At 43.6% G+C, this 17,722-nt stretch overlaps 1 protein-coding gene across 5 annotated transcripts in view; it reads right to left on the reverse strand.

The window, feature by feature from the left end:
- Nucleotides 1-17,722, reverse strand: part of ptprfa (protein tyrosine phosphatase receptor type Fa) — a 424,230-nt gene that overhangs the window by 97,675 nt on the left and 308,833 nt on the right. For all 5 annotated transcript variants that reach the window (XM_030049234.1, XM_030049233.1, XM_030049237.1 and 2 more), the window contains 4 exons: nt 9,245-9,362; nt 6,756-7,337; nt 4,381-4,478; nt 2,404-2,660 (listed from right to left, as the gene is read on the reverse strand). In XM_030049234.1, coding sequence (XP_029905094.1) covers nt 2,404-2,660; nt 4,381-4,478; nt 6,756-7,337; nt 9,245-9,362 — 1,055 coding nt within the window. The remainder of the gene's footprint in view (nt 1-2,403; nt 2,661-4,380; nt 4,479-6,755; nt 7,338-9,244; nt 9,363-17,722) is intronic.

Here is a 17,722-nt window from a genome sequence, read left to right on the forward strand (position 1 = left end):
TGCAATAACTTTATTTCAACAATAACCATGCCAGCTTTAAATTTCTTCCAGGAGACACTTGGAGATTTTTTTCCTTTTTCTTTTTTTTATTAATTCCTCCTGCATTTTAAAACCCCTGCAAGATATATTCCTGCAGACAGAAAAATATACAACATTAATGCACATTTTACCATCATGTATCAGGTCTGTGCTTTTTCTCACCTGTGATTGATTTGCCACAAGAGATGCTGATACTGTCATTACTTTGGAGATTTGTTTGAAACGGTTTGATTTGTTTGAACGGGTACGAGAATACAGAAACCAGACACAGTTTTATCTTGTCTGAGGACTGCGTCTGAGGACGTTTACGCTGACAAGTGGCTGGATGGCTCGCGATACAGCTGCACTGATTGGCTGCCCGTCAAGAACCAGTCTGTAGAGAAATTAACTTCCACTAGTCCGTGCGGTTAACACATCCGGAGCAGGAGCGAACAAAGTTTCGAGTAACAGGCAACATGAGCACGATCTGGCTGGGGAGCTGACAGCTTGAAAATGGATGTTTTGTTGTATAAATGTTTCAAGTGCCGCCTGTATTTGGAAAGTCTCATTGTTCCCACCCAGGCTGGAGCCAAATCCTCCGACTCCACTTTGAGAACAGCTGTCTCGAACTGCCCGTGACTCCGGGGGACAAGCCCGTCCATGAATTAATAACCACTACAAGATATGATGCTGCAGGAATGTCATGGCTAACTTAACTGGCATTTAATCACACCACAAACTTTCCCTTTTCCAACCTTTAAAAAACCTAATTAAACCAGAGAGAACATGACATTCTCCAAGGGGCCCACTTTGATAACCGCTGGCTCATGATAAGTCTCTTCCAGATGACATGACTCAAAGGACAAAGTCAAACTCACTCACTTTCAACAGCTCACACGGCGCTTGCAGTTTCACAGAGAACCGGTGAGATCATAAGCAAAATCATTTAGCTGAAATTTCAACACCGCTCAGATTTCAGCGCAAAGACGGATTGATCGGCGTTTGATATTTTGGTCAAACATTTTCTGCAAGTTGAAAATCGATGTCATCGTTTCTACAGGTGCATATGTGTGGATTGGGAGAATCAAAAGAGGAGGAAAAAGACCAGGCGGCAGTCTGGCTCTTGACACTGACCTGCGGCAAAATGACATGACAAGAACTCGAAGCTGAAAACAGTCGATTAGATCTGTAAACGAGTCCCAGCCCATTTTAACTTGTGTCCCAATCTGACATATGAACCTGTTTATGTCCAGCGCCAAGATGAACACCGATGTTGTGCAAATCAAAGCTTCTAGGATTTTGACTACATTTTGGTTTTGAAATAATCCCTCCCATCATGACTATGTGTCCCACTCCCGTTTAAACAGGGAATAAATCAAATTATAGAAGCATGATGCTCGTGAAACATCTTTTCGTTGCTACTTTAAATCAAAAATCTGGATCTACTTTTGTCTTTTGACCGAATGTTTCACACTGTGGCTCAGTCTGCATGCACAGCAAGTATGAAATAGCACCGAAATGTGCAGGGTGACATGTTTCAACAAGTCCTCCAATCCATATGACCACATAGGTCGTTTGGTCAAACCCCCTGATATGACCATCATTAACGGTCCTTAAATCAGCAGTGTCTCTAACGAGATAACGAGACATTAACCACTAAAAATACTCGGTTAAGGAAAAGGTTACTGTTAAGGTCAGTTTTCCCTCTGGGTTTCCTGAAGGTGTCAGATGTGTGTGTTTGTGGTTTCAATCTGCTGCCGTGGTCGTCAAGTGAAGGCGTTTGTTTACTATGACCGGGAAGACAAGACAAAAAAAAAAAAAAAATCCAGAAAATGGATCAGTGGTTGAAGCGTAGCAGCGATACAGCTGGAAACAAGGAGGAAGAAGAGAAAAAGAAGCAGGAACAGAAACAACAGAATCTCCTCAGTATCAGGTTGTTGTTTCACACTGATGGAGCTGGGTTGGACATCTTTATATCAGACTTTATTTCCCCAGTTATTTATTTATTTATTTATTTTGCACCGGTCAGGGGGAACTTTGCTGAAAAAATATTTCAAACAGGGTACATTATTGAAAAAAGTTTGCGTACCACTGCATTGACCCATGAGCCTGGACACCGCCCTCCTTACACCGCCTGTGTTGCTCAGTTAACACACACCACAGCGTTGTTAGGGCCACCGGCGGTCACTTAACTTTAAAAGGTCGTAACAAGCCGCTGGAGGACAGTCTCGCATATCTCTGTGAACAATTCACATTACTTTATTATTTCTTATTCTTACTCTTCAGAAAGTTCATTTTGGACCCTGGGAATATCATCGTAATAAATGGCCCTTGTGTTTCAGTGAAGTTTCCACTCAGACCGCACACACACACACACACACACACCTGACTGGGGTGCCCGCTGGGACCCGGGGCAGGCGGATGGTGAGTTTGCCTCCCTCCTCCGGGTCGTGCTGGTATCGAGCCGGTTTGGTCTTGAGCAGGTCCGGGGCGGTGCGGATGGAGACCTGCTGCTGGAGGCCGCCGGCGCTGTTCCCCCGACTCATCAGCACGAAGGAGTAATCTGTGTCGGGCTGCAGCCGCGTGATCAGCTTCCTCTTCAGGTTGCCGTGCACCTCCACGCTCTGCTGGTTGTACAGGATCTGCACACAGGAGGGACACAGCTCAACGTCTTACAGTGCTGGACGACAACATGTCAAAATTCAACATGTCGTGAAGCAAAAATGCAATAATATGTAACGTGGGGCGTAAAAATCAATCATGATACATCTAATTCTGCTGTAGTATTCACAATTTTTACAAACTCTCTATCTAAATCATGTTATTGGCCCTTTTATTTGTGATGTGCAATTCTAAATTGTTTACACTCTAGTAAGTCAATACCATTGCAGGAGAGATTTGCTTCTCACAAATGAAGTCATAATTAACTGTCATTTAACTTTTATTAATGACAAATCGTGACACCTGTATTGTGTATTGAATAGTTGCTTATTATGTGATAAGCATATTATCCCATCTCTAATCAGATCTGGTCCAGTCAGTGTGGAGTTTGCCTCTAATTTGACGGATATGAAGGTGTTGACAGTGTATAAATACAGTATTTATTGTAGAATCGATCAATATTACGCTCGTTGTCTGACGTTAATTGATTCAAATGAGGTGTTTTATTTGCATTGTGAGTGAAAATGTGTTTTTATTTCTCACTCCAGGACAGTTTTATTGTCACATGATGGTTTAAATGCTTTTTCAGAGGCTTTTCCGCCCTGACAAGAAGAAAAATCGGGGTCGTGTTAAATCACTTTTCTACCATAAAAATGGCCAAAGATGTTTAGGCAGCACAGGATATAATTCATTTGAAGCAACAGTCTAACAGGATCAGTGTCTCACCAAACCATATCAGATGAGCCTTATGTCTTGTGTCATCATTTTGGCTCGGCTCTACAGTTTGTCACTTGCACTAACTAATTATTGCAGGTGACATCATGATATTTTCCTCCTGTTTTGTCCTGTGGTCTCGTCCATTTCGCCCTTTGTTGTCCGGTGATAAACTTCTTCTTCTGCAGAAAGCATCAGCGCTGCACTGTGCCACGGGCATGAGTGACAAGAAAATACTCACTCAAACAGTTTCAGGCAGAATTTAATAGGATGAGAATTGATTTTCTTGATGATTTATGAAGCAGCGGCTCTCTTAAGAGAAGAGCACAAAAGTTTAGAGGGGAAAAAAACGGGCCTGAAGTCTGTCTTTTGTTCAGTGTATCTTAAAGTATCTTGAAGGAAAAAACTCTGCCATTTTCACAGTGACACTGTATTACATGCAATAATATTAGGTTAATCTAATATGCATTAACATACCGCAAACCCTTATCTTACTGACACTGTAATCCAGTGAGGTTTTCATTTGTTTTAATTTATTTTAGCTTTCTTTTAAACATGAAATATAACCTTACATGATTGAACTAATCTCGATTTCGGTGTTTACTTCTGCCTTTATCCTCTCGTTAAAGGGGAATATTTTAAGGTTTCATTGTGTTTCTCCTGTGCTCGAGGTTTGTTTTGCAGTCTACTCGAGTGGAGAATCAATACCAGCTGCTCTAGTCAAAAATAAGGGACAATAGTTAGTCCAATCTCCCAATTTCTTGTGCAATACTGACATAAAACTCCACAGGGAATCTACTGGCAGTGTGCCCTGATATTATTTGTTGTTTCTGCTGTTGTTTCAGACTGTGCCTGAGCATGAAATCAGCTCTTAAATTTGGTTCTCTCCACTTTTTTAGAAACATTCACACAGGTAGATATTTGTGTCATTACTTTGTTCTGCGCAGACAAACATCTGTAAATTCTTAGGTTTCAGGGTGGACTTACCTTGAAAGGCACTTGAGATTTGAAGGTTTCTGGCACTTCCCAAGTCAGCAACACGGAGGTTTTCATCACGGCTTTCACACCAAAGTTTTTGGTGAACTCTGCAGAGAAATGAGGGCGAATTATACAGGGATGCAGTCATCTGGGTTTGTTAAACTCTGTCATTAAAAAGATCCGGGCGTCTTTGCTAGAGCTTGATTTGAGAATCGGAGCCGGGGACTGGAAATGTGTCTGAAGCCAAACCAAGTCTGCAGGGTTTAACATTTGGTGAACATAACCCTGACTAAAGCGCCACATGTCTGGGTCTTGAGTGAATTAATTGCTATTAACAGCACTGCACAAAAATATTTTTCAACATAGAAATTACGATCTGTCGGATTTGGGCACAGATGACGAGCTCTAATTTCTTTATCATGACATTTAGAGCATTTCAGAGCCCAGGAGTGGCCACACACTGCAGCACAACCTGATACTGTGTGTGCACAACACATAAAAAGTGCTCAGGAGGTGCACGCAAATCATGCAAATATATAAAAAGTGCAACTTGTTGGTTTATGCAAGATAATTCCTTATCCAAGATCTGGGGTCGGGGGTCAAGTCCTTCATCTGTCAGCATGATTGTACTTTCTTAACAATAATAACTTACACTGAGTTTTGTAGCAGGGAATGGTTTGAGAAGCTCAATAAATCTGTACCCAGTATTATCTTTACAAACGCCTGATTCAACTAAAAATGTAATTATTAAAGTGAATATTGGGTCAATTAAACTAAAATCAATGCAGTCATCTAAACTCGAGCAATTAGTTTCTCAAGTCAGATCAAACCTGACTGAATCAGCTAAATGGAGCACACGCTTTACAACACCCATCTGCATTTTACTGAGTTGTGGGCATGTGTTACTCTGTTCTTACAAATTATTATGAAACTGTGCACACAAAATAATGACATGTGTGTATAAATCAACCAAAATGAGGGAGCAACGTGTATGTTGTTCGGGTGGATTAACCAAGTCGAGGGCACTAAGTCTATTTCACTTGACCTCTGCGGGCGCCTGAAGCCTCATCAGCAAAAACAACGTGACAGCAGCAAATTCTGGCCCGGAGAGCAAATTATGGAAAGAGTGTAACGACCTTTGTTCAGACCTGCTATTGTTCATTAACGTTAATGACTGACATCAGCATCACCTCAGAGGGTTTAAATCATAACGCTGCCCAGGACGCCTTCGAGATAGCTTTACTCCGAGGGCATCACAGAGTGAACGGTGCACACTGTACGGAGCGAGCGTGAGCGGGAAACAGTCGCCACGTAAAGGAGCCGCATGTGTGATGTAACATGAAAGAGTTTTCTGAGCGGCGAGGCGGATGGGCTCAGCTCGGCCTCGCTACCTGTCTGCACGAGCAAGGCTGCAATCTGCTCGGCCCTGCTGCCATCTGGTCCGTGCTGCGTGTGTGTGTGTGTGTGTGTGTGTGTGTGTGGCTATCAGCATGTCTATGGGTGTTACAGGTCTGTGTCTACATTTGCAGACACACAAACACATCCAGTGCAGGGTAAAGTTGCCCTTGAGCACTGATACCAGATCAGTTTTTCTTTAAACGTCCATGGTTTCCTTTCATCATCTAATCAGGGATCAATATCGATGGGCGTCTTCACCCAGGAGCCACGACACACAGAGCTGCAGCATTACTGTCACTGTCAGCTAATCTATCTATTTATTTATTTATTTGTTCTAATTTTTTATAATTATTTTTGGACATTTATTTGTACTATTATTTTAGCATTATTTCGTTTAGTTATTTACTTATTTTTACTTTTTTCCACTTAATCACTGTGTATAAAAAGTAAAAAATCATGACAAATACTCATCATACCTCAACAGAGCCCGGCATGATGCCATCAAATTGCTCCTTTACTCTCAGCAGCAGCCAAAACCCCCCAAAAGTATTAATTTTATAAAGATATAAAATCAATCAAATGATAGCATCTATGAAGCTGCAACCATGTTTGGCATCTTGTTGCTGATAAATCACTAAAACAACTAATTAATGCTCAAAATGACCGCTGATTAATTTTCAGTTGATTAACTAATTCATGAATCGACTGATTGTTTTTGCATTAAATATATCTGGCAGAGACTTTTGTGTATATAAAGAGAGATTAATACAGTGTGCATACAGACTATGAATTTGGATTTTATTGTCCCATATCACAAAATGACCATTATGAAGTGTACGTGTGGAGACTGATAAGGTTGTTAATTTGTGGATTTCAACACTTTTCAGCACTTTCTGACACTTTTTGAAGCCTCTTAATGACTTAGGCCCATTGAAAGTGGATGCACTCAGACGCTCGACAGGTTTGAAGTGTGTTTGGCGTCTCACCTGGCATGGAGGTGGACATGGTCCGACTCTGGATGCTGGGGCTGATGGGTCCCCCTCCCTTGCTGGTGAAAGCTCGGACCCGGATGTCGTAGGTGGTGTCGGGCTGCAAACCCTGGATGGTCATGTGCGTCTCCGTGGTGCTGTTGGTCTTGTTCTGCTGGCTGTTGATGTCCCGGTACACGACGACGTACTGGACGATCCTGCCGTTCCTCTCGGCCAGGGGAGGCGGGTCCCAGGACAGCTTGGTGGAGGTGGTGGTCAGACCCACCACGGTCAGATTCTGGGGGTAGCTGCTGGGAATGTCGTCGGGCGTGGTGATCTCCTTCACGTACTCCTCCCCGTTGCCCGCGCGGTTTTTGGCGCACAGCTTGAAGATGTAGGTGGCGCCCTTGTGCAGCCCGGTGACGGTGAAGTGGTCGTCGTGCTTCTTGAAGTCTTTGACGGTGAAGGCCTCCTCCTCGGCTCTCTTGAACTGCAGCTGGTATCCCATGTGCTCCCCCACCATCTCCTTGGGGGGCTGCCACTGGATGAGGGCCGTGTTCCCGATGGTGGTGCTGATCATCATGGTGGGCTTTCCAGGAACTGAAGGACAGGAAAGCAGGAGAGGGATGATGTTCAGTCAGCCGATCTTTACTGCACAATAAACTCGCTCAGTGTGAGCAGGCTGTTTTGCCCTCGGCTGCTTTATTCTGGCTGCGTTAAATACTCAAACGTGATTCGTCAGTCAAGCCGACCTGCAGTTTGATATTTCTGAACAGTGATGGTTGCTATGGACGGACACTTCAAGCAGGTTTGATGTATCCGTGCAGAAAGTCTGGACCATTTACTACTGCTAATCACGCTAGCAAACAACAACACCTGCTGGAGCCACAAAAGTGATTACAACATGGATTTCACTTTTGATGAAACTCATCAGCAGGAGAGACAAACAGCACAACAACAAAGAAGGTAGACTTCAACCTGTGGTAGGCGAAACCTCTTAATGACAATACAAGACACTCTTTCAGGGTTTATTTTATGAAAATGACAGTCTTGCTGTACATTATCCTGCTAATTAAACAGTTACTCAGCGATGTAATTAATTAACTGCTATGGATTATTGATTTATTTTACGATCTAGCTCAAAAGCTTAGTGAAACTAGGCACAGCCGTGTAGCAAATGAGTGGTTGCTTATAGCACTGATCGATTATACAGTTTAGTCGTCATTGGTCAGAAACAGCTGATTGCAGGATGCTGTGATTGACCAATCACAGTTGAGCACTCCACAGAGCTGTGTAATAATTCTATATAATTTGGTTGTTAGTTGTACTCATGTAAAAGCTTGGCAGGAGTATTATGAGCATTGAATGAGTGTTAAAAGTTAAAGTCAGCATTCAGTGTGAGGCTCCTCTCTGTTGGCGGCGTGCAGTCCAGTGCATTACATGCGTTGGTGGTTCACTTAAATGAAGTGAAGGTCCATTTATGCCGTCACTCCTCACCTCCATTTACTGTTCCCTGGCTCAGACTTTGACAGTTAAGGGTTTTCATGAGCTTGTCTCATATTTTATGTCGTGTTTAAGGTTCCCTAACGCGCTGCTTGTAAAGTAAAAGTATCTCAGATATGTAGTGAAGTAGCACTTGAGCACAGCGGCTGAGTACTCTCCACCTCTGGGGTGGAGGGGCTGGCATAATTAAACAAAGATCGCTGTAACGACACGATTCAACACACTGAAATGTGCACTACATAAACAAATGATCAGCATTATCTTAATTAAAGACACGACTCAGCACTACACACTGTAAAATCTGTCAAACCGATTTTAAATATGCATGGCGTGCCACAAGGTGCAGCTCTCGGGCCAACACGGTTCACTATATACATGTTACTGCTTGGCCATAATGCTCTATAATGTCATCAGTGTTATCTCTTTTCACTGCTATGCTCACATTACACAACACACAGCTGTATAAATACACAGCCTTACCTCACAGGTAAGTGCAGGAACACTCTCTAAGTGACGTCAGGGACTGAATGTTTCTAAATGTTCAGATAAATTTGGTTTTGCTGAGCAGCTGCTGTCTTCTGTTTTTTTTTTTTTCCCCACAATTTACAAGCTTGGTCTCCTCATAATACCAAATAAGATACTGTGATTTCTCTGGCGCAGTTTTCACTACATCATGTGCGCTGTGTTTTATACGTGCAAAACTTTTAATGCCAAGATCTAAAAGAGCTGCAAGACTCGGACCTGAAAAGATAAAATATCTTTAGTGCATGACGTCGGGGCCCTTTTATTGCTCTGAAAAAATACCAGTGTGTTGAGGTCAGTGTAAAGTGTAAGATTTACTGCAGCTGATCACTGAAGGTTTGATTCTGGCATTGCAACATAAAATTGGAGGTTCTCGCTTCAGTGTTTATTGTACTGCAGCTGTGATTGCAATGGCAATATTTATCAAAATGAGAGTGTTTATGTTTTGGGGTTCATGCTGTGCAGCCCTGACAGGCACACACCTGCTCCTGTTGTGGTGACCACCTTGGCCTTGCTGCGCGCTCCATCCCCCTTGGTGGTATAAGCAGCCACAGTCACAGAGTAGGTGGTCTCTGGAAGCAGACCGGTTATGATGGCCTCCTGGGTGGTAGAGAGACAAAGGGAGAAAAAAAAAAAAAAAGAGCGAGGGAGAGAGAGAGAGGGAGTGAGGCCAAGAGAGGAAAACAGGGAAACGAGAGAAAGGAGGCAGAGAGAAACAGGGAGAAAAGGGCAACAACATTCAGGTTCAGACAACAGCCTTGGTTGAATCGGCATGCTGTCAGCCAGTTTACTGTACTAGTCACTCAGGCACATTAGGTAAGTCAAGCACACACAACATGCGTCTGCTTCACATTTCCAACACTCCCAAGGCATTACAACTCTGCTCTTTGGAGGAAAAAAAAGTCAAGTGAAGGGTCACGGACGTAAAAACCTGAAGTGCATCTGGACGAAATACTCTAAGAGGTGCTTTTCCTGGATCCTGTCTCTGGTGTGTATTAGCTCCCTGGAACATCAACCAAAAACAGAAAGAGAATATTGCTGTAGTTGGTTGCAATATCCACTCTTGGGAGCAGAGCTGGAATAGATGTGCTCTATAACGTAGATGCCTTCTCCCCCTATATTCTGCCGTGAAGAAAAGCACCTAAAAGGGTAACATCAGCCTGAAACACAGTCCATATAAGTCCTGCGAGGCTGAGGCTTAAGGCCTGAATGCACTGAGAGCGACTCTGAGGACATCCTTTTGAGCTGTGTCTTCTTTCACACACACACCGTGGGCGACTAGACGCCAGCATCAACAGACTACAGATCAACACGACTGGCTTCACAGCGACGATGGGAAAGTTAGGTCTACTTCATGTTATTGGGGACACTATAAGAAAAGAAAAATAATCGAGGTACAAATATAAGCGATATAAGCACTAAATTTGGAAGTCACATCCATTGTTTAGCCTGCTGTCTGTGCTGTTGAAAAAAAAAAAAAAAACAGAACAGCATGAAACATAAGGATTTATTGTGTCTCGGATATTTTTTGCAAGACACGACCAGCTGCCGAAAACCCACAGCAGGCGACAGGAGACGGTCTGTTCACCGAGCAGTGGAGGGATAAACAATCTGTAAGTAGCCAAACTGTTGATTGTGTTGACCTAACATCAGCCTGTGTGTTTTCTTGCTGAAAAGACAACCATGAAGGTTTTCTTGATGCAGTGGATTTTTGTCAGGCAGCTGCTTTCCCCTGTCACCCTGAAGTTAATCCTATGCAATACTGTAATAAATGTGAATGAAATAGTATCACCACCAACAAGTGGAGTTGGTCTGTAGTGTGAACCCAGCAGACACGGGCTAGATGATGCACTCACAGTAACTGGCCCACAAGGGAAAAGAGGCTTTTACCAGCCCGCTGTTCACTTCCCCTTTCCTGTTATCTTTTGTGTTGTGAAATAACAGCAGATCAGGTCTGTCTGCTTCTGCTTTGATGCCCCAAAATATAAACGGTTTGATGTGCGTCAAAATGCCGTGAGTGGGTGCCATGCAATCCACTGGAAACCATGGGTTTGATAGGAAAGTTAAGTTTGACGTGTCAAAATAACGCTCGGTGCATTCAGGCCTTTTAAGAGTGTCTTCAAATTACTGCAAACATTTAATATGGGAAAATCGAGAGTCTAATAAAGAGAAGAGCCACCGTTTGGTTTCAGAAAGGCTTCTGTCGTCCTTGTTCTGCTGTCAGCCTGCATCCTGAACCTTTCTTCAAGAAGCAAAGACTCCACTGCTTTTGAGGGATGAAGGAAGTGTCATCGAGAGGCACTTTGGGGAGCGTATCTGGTGTACTTCAAGCAGATCAAACAAAGTCTTAGTTGAGTCGGTGGAGCTCCTGAAAGTGTCTCTCGATGGGGTGGACAAACTGACAGAAGCACCACTCGAGAACTGGCTTTGATTGTGAAGTAACTAGATTACAGTTACAAAGGCAACCACACAAGCGAGCCCTGTTAAGTCAATTTCGAAATTGTTTCTTTTAGAGCTGAACCAGAGAGGCTCAAATCTCTGGAGAATTAGCCCGGGTTTTGTTACAGAGTGAAAACAGCCTCTTATTCATTGCGTCTTATTAGCGAGATACTGAGCGAATTGTCCAAGATCAAAGGAACACATACAGTGGCTGCCACGACTGTCAACTTTACAGGAACTAATCAAACAGCATTCTCAGCTGGACGACAACAATGCATTTTTGTGTTTACGCAATGGTCTGAAACCGTTTCATAAACCCAAGGGTCGCAATTTATTTATTTTTTTAACCATGAAAACGGCAGTATCTGAATGTCCAGAGTTAGAAATTCCTCTTAAGCTCCATCTCAATGCATGGATGCGTTTCTCCCTCTGTCTTACTGGTAAAAAAAAAAAATCTGTAAATTGAAGACCAGTGCATTAAAGTACATCAGTCAACTGCAGCTTTTTCTTAAAGGATTTAAAGGATGGTCAACTAAAATTTACAAAATCACAATATCTTAGGAGAAAAAAATGAATCAAAGCAATTGCAAGCAAATATGCTGAAATAGGAACACTCAAGTAGGCAAGTCGTCGATGATAACGTATAATTAAAAAAAAAATACACAGACTACACACTGACACATAATCCACACATGGCACATACACCCACCCGCTCATAAAAAACACACAGTAAGAGGCAAAAATAGCAGACACACAGCAATCTTCATATCTGCCCTCAGGAGAGATTCTGCCTGCACACATCTGAGAACACACAGGCTGAAACATGCTCCTCCTCTGTTCAACAGGCCTGGTTACGACACCGACATGTGCAGAGTGTGTGAGCTGCTGGGAGTCCATTAAAAAGGTTTGGAGAGGGCGCCTCTCCTCTCAGCCAGCACAGGATCCCTTTCCCAGGGCGGCTGCTGAGTGACGGATGGAGAGGAGTCAGTAATCGAGATGAAACGGCTTCTGAAGAGAGAGAGGAAAGGGAAGGGGGTGGAGGTGGAGGTGGAGTGTAGAGGGATGGGGGAGGGGGGGGGGGGGGTAATAGTTCCTGCTGAGAACACCCAGTGGGTGCCATCTCCCCCATCAGACCAGTGCCTGTGTCTACAGCCGAGGGCTCGCCGTGCCGTGGAGATGACAGCGCAAATTAGCATTAGCCGTACAAAGCAGCTGGGGCCTCCAGAAACCAGCCAAATTTCTAATTACGGTTGTACGGCTAGCCTCTCATATCTTTATAACATAATGTTGAGAAAGCTTCTTCTTCTTGAGCTAATTAAAGTGCAGTCTGATTATGGCAGACATGTAAGGAGCAGAATGCTGATGGCTCCCAGGGACCTTGGGAGTTAAGGCGCTTCCCTCCTTCTCCGTCTTGTCTTGCGAGGCAAAGGGGGATGAAAGATAAGAGAGAAATGTGACTCATCTGAAGCTACTGAACCCTTCTAAAAGGCTCATTATTTTAATCGGGTGGTATTTCTCTTCACTTTCGTTGCCATAGAGTTTCTTGCATTTGGAAAAAGGAAAAACATTAATCAGCCTTTCATCTGTCTTTTTCAAATGCAGAGATAGCAGGAGCAGGATTCTGTGGGGACGAAGGGATGAATTCCCAAGGACTGAGCAGATGAAACATTTTACATTAAGACGTAAGACATTTCTCCTGCGAGGGGAGAGCCTGGTTTTACAGGAGCCGTTCTATCGGCAGCGACTTCCTCTGGGTCACACATCAAATGCTTGTGTCCTCCACCTCCCTCTACTTTTCAACCTTCATCACCGGTGGGGTTCCACTAATGTTGGGAACATCTCCACTACCAAAGCTCATTAACAATCACCACACTGTGCTGATTCTTCCCCACCGAGAAGACTCTGAGGCAGGGACACCTCTGATTGATACTTGTGAGGAAGACAGTTGGCACTGCGTTAAAACAATCAAGACCACAGTGTCAGCATGGTGAATTTTAGATCTGTGAGTATTTGAGACTCCAAACAATGCAGAGCCTCCCAGTGCACCACAGTGCTGATAACCAACACCGGGTTTTCTTGGCAAACAACAAGATCAAGAAGTCACTGAGGGTCACAGAGCCGAGCAACCAGGAAAACCTGGCCACACTGCAAAAACTCAAAATCTCACCAAGAATATTTGTCTTTTTTCAAGTCAAAAATGTCTTATCTCTAGTCAAAATATCTCATTACACTTAAAATAAGACATGATCACCTCAGAAGTAACTTGTTTTTAGACAACTGTCTCTTGTTTCAAGTGAAAATTTGCTTGAAACAAGTGAAAATTTGCTTGTTTCTAGCTAATTTTCACTTATTTCAAGTGAATTTTCACTTTTTCCACTGGCAAATTTTGCCAATGAAACAAGCAAATTTTCACTTGTTTCAAGCAAATTTTCACTTGAAACAAGTGAAAATTGTCTCAAAACAATTTACTTCTGAGGTGATCATGTCTTGTTTTAAGTGTAATGAGATATTTTGACTAGAATTAAGACATTTTTGACTTGAAATAAGACAACTATTCCTGGTAAGATTTTGCGTTTTTGCAGTGCAATGTATGGATGTCGTCAAGCGTGTCAGCAAAGATGAGTTGACCACAGCTGAAGACCGGACATCAACAACCACTAAGATTCCTGCTCTTCCTTGTTCCCTTTCCAATGTGATGACAAAGTTTAAAATGAATGAGATGTTGAGTTCAGTCAATCTAAACTTCCAAGCTCTCTGCAACATTCATTCACTTGGAGGAGGGTTGCATCCATCATTAGGTTTTAAAGGGAGCCCATTGGAACAAGGTCGGCACTGGCCAACAACGTCAAAACACACGGTGTCTTCTTTGGGACGAAGATGTGCACGTTCAGCTTGGGAGTCTTCATTCATCCGGACTGACCAGTCCACGCTGGGGTTGGTTGACTGATAGCCAATCACAATGCTTGGTAGCTATGTTGCAGCAAATGTCTTTGCTGGATGTTTGAGAAAGAAATAAAAAGTCTGTCCTCTGGTAAAAAAAAAAAAAAAAAAAATGACCCCACAGGTGATTTGTACAGCATCTTAGTTATATTACAAAGCTCAGCGCCCTCCAGGGGTCAAGCAAATAAAGATACTGTGGTAAAGTAATAAGGGAGTGACAAAATCCATGTGAGGAGCTTGGTGGGGTAACCTTAACCATTACAAAAAAAAAAAAAAAAAAAAAAAAACTTTATTATTGGACTTTGCCTTTCTTTTATCTCTTGTCAACAATATCTCATCTGTTTTGGTGTAGTTGTGTGTGTGCAGTCATCACTGTTTTTGGTCTGCTGGGGTGCTCAGAACTATTTCTAACAAAAATCACTACATGTAACATCACTTTTTATTGTCATGATTTACCATCGACGTCTGTACTGGGGGCCACGTATGCAGCTTCTTTCTCCTGTTGCCTTTTGACCATGTACACTTGAATAAAAAATAGCTGACGGGTCACAACAGAAATGATTTCCTTCTCCACGTCGGATTCGACGCCAGCCAGCTGTGCTTCTGTTGGCTAATCGCAGCGACGTCATGCCAAACGTCAGTCAAGAGTTCACCAAAACTGAACCGCTAAATTCCTCTGCCAGTGGAAACAAATATATTTTGTGTCACAGGGTTCGAATGGGGGTGAAGTCGAGGCAGAGCTCTTTGTGCTACTGGGAGCGCAGCTTAAGGCAGGGAGACTCAACTGTTTGACATGGAAGGCTGAACGCATGCAGACCTTCACTCCAACCAGAGATTACAGGGCTGAGTACAGAACAACACACCATATAGCCTACCTTGCTTGCAATATGTAACCCTATGGCACATAGAGCAATTTTAAAATACTATTATTGCAGTTTGAACAGCCGAGTAATTTCACTGATTAGTTCCTCCTTTCCATTTGAAGGTGTGTCGTCTGTCATATTTCTGATCTCCTGTCTTCCTGTCGCTGCTGCTGTCACTGAGTGAGTTTTGTGCGATATGTGTGTGTCATGTTGTCGTCCGTATGTGGGCGTGGCTTGTACATGCAGCTCAGTCAGTGCGACATGAAGGATTGTGGGTCAGAATGGCCAGGGAAGCATGCTGACATGCATACTGCGAAATCTGACCGGATGTAGTAGTAGAACATCCTGGTACTCTTGGCATACTGCATCTGACATACTACACTACTCACAAAAAGTTAGGGATATTCGGCTTTCGGGTGAAATTTCAGGATGAACCTAAAATGCATTCTAACCTTTACAAGTGAACTTAATGTGACCTTCTGTAAACTTTTGAATGCACATGTCCAACTGTTCAGTGTTTCAGTACTTTTTGCACAAGTTGCTGTTCTCTAACAAGGAGTTTAACGGCAAAATTCACATCAGGTGTTTGATGCTCCAGCTCATCGAGGTCGTATCATTAGGGAACGGCTGCTGGAGACTGGGGTACCTCAGATGGAGTGGCCTGCACTTTCTCCAGACCTGAATCCCATAGAAAACCTGTGGGATCAGCTGAGTCGCCGTGTAGAGGCTCGGAGCTCTGTACCCCAGAACCTCAATGTCCTGAGGGCCGCCCTTCAAGAAGAGTGGGATGCCATGCCTCAGCAGACAATAAGTCGACTTGTGAACAGCATGAGACGTCGCTGTCAAGCTGTAATTGATGCTCAAGGGCACATGACAAGTTATTGACACTGACATTTTTTGTTGTGGTATATCCACCACTGTTGTTGGCTTTTGTTTCAAGAAATTGTTTGAGATGAGGAAATCACCAGTGTATGCTTCTACTTAAATGCCCTACTTTCATGATATAATATCACTGTAGCATGAACTTTTTATATTTTCCATAAATTTCACCCAAAAGCCAAATATCTCTAACTTTTTGGGAGTAGTGTATGTACTGGGACATACTAATTCTTTTTTTCCCTATTTAATAGTGTGGTAGTATGAGTACTGGAAAGCAGGGCTGGTGTGGGCTTTGGTTGGGATAAAAACATGCACACTCTCTGCCTTCCACTGCAAATGGCTGAGTACTCCCTGTCTGTGGTAAACACACACACACACACACACACACACATACACACTTGCTCGCCAGGTGCTCGTTCCCCACTTCACCTGAAGACGTGTCCTCCTTTCTGGGGTCATGCTGCTCGTCGCCCCAGAGCTCAGCAGTGCTGTGGCCGTCTTCCTATTTTTAAATATGCAATTTGCAGCAGCGCTTTCTCTGGGCTGCAATAAACACCTTCACCCGGCCACACAGCACAGGCGGCTGAATAGTTTGGTGTGGCAAGCGTTAAGCTAGTTTTTAACTTGGTTCTGTTTAAATGCAATTGGTGTTACCTGATTAGCAGCAGCGAGATGAAAGATGAAATCAAGAGCTTTTTGCACGGCCTACAGCTGGACAGGATGTTGCTCACGGGCTGAGCAGAGAGTGAGACTGAGGCTGGCATAAAAGAGAAACCAGTTACATGAAGCTGTAACCTGAAAATCTTAAAAGGTAACAGCTACTGTATCACCGGAGACAAATGAAAGGGTAAAAAATGGGCCTCAGGAACTGCACAGGCAGGGAGCAAAATGAAATGATAAAAGTGTCTTCCTCTAAAAGTCTCGCCTGCGTTAAGTCAGGGACTTTGATAGATGGCTCGGACGATCAAATCCACTCAGCTCAACCAGAAATGACATCTATAACAGTGACGCCACCGCATCCAAAGTGAGCCGTGAGGCCTCGCAGGCTCGGTGTGGGATTTCTCATTTATATTGCCGGGTGAGTCAGGAGCTGTGAGATGCTGAGGCGGCACAGGGAGTATTACAATAGTTAAGACGAGCGCTGCAGAAAAGGTGGAGACGGAAAGGAACAAACAGAGATACTGCACGAGCTCGCAAACAAAAACTGTACACACCGGCGCTCTGTTTGTTTCTATTGCATAATAAACCCACCGGAGCCAGATTCAGGAAGAATCAATAAGGGGGCCTCACAATTTATTTGATGGAGAGCAGCAGAGGACAGACTTCTCCGCTGCAGTGACTCCACCGTTAATAAAAGAAAAATGAACTGCGGCGAGGATCTACTCGAGGCTGAACTCTTATTCTGATAATTACTGGTGTCCAGTCATATAACACCACAGCAAGTGTACAATTATTAATTTGATGTTAAACTGTAATGGGGATAACTAAGAGAGAGAGTAAGCAAGAAAACCACCAAGTCCAACTTTACTTCCAAAATGAAATCAAAAGAGGATTAACGGCTGCGGCTCGTCAGATCCTCCTGACCTAAGTTAGCTCACACACACACACACACACACACACACACACACACACACACACACACAAACAAACGTAGGCACACGCACACACACACATGCACAAACATTTGTCATCCCGGTCTTTGGCAGCCTGTCACCGGCTTCAAAACCAAATGTGGAGCCATGAAGTCGAAAGTCTAATGTCATCTGTCTGTGTCCATATCAAACCCGCAGGCAGGCACTCACAAGTTCACAGCTCTGCCCTCGCGCTCACCCCCACCCA

The sequence above is a fragment of the Myripristis murdjan genome, chromosome 4 (assembly GCF_902150065.1).
Source record: "Myripristis murdjan chromosome 4, fMyrMur1.1, whole genome shotgun sequence".
Classification (NCBI taxonomy): Eukaryota; Metazoa; Chordata; class Actinopteri; order Holocentriformes; family Holocentridae; genus Myripristis; species Myripristis murdjan.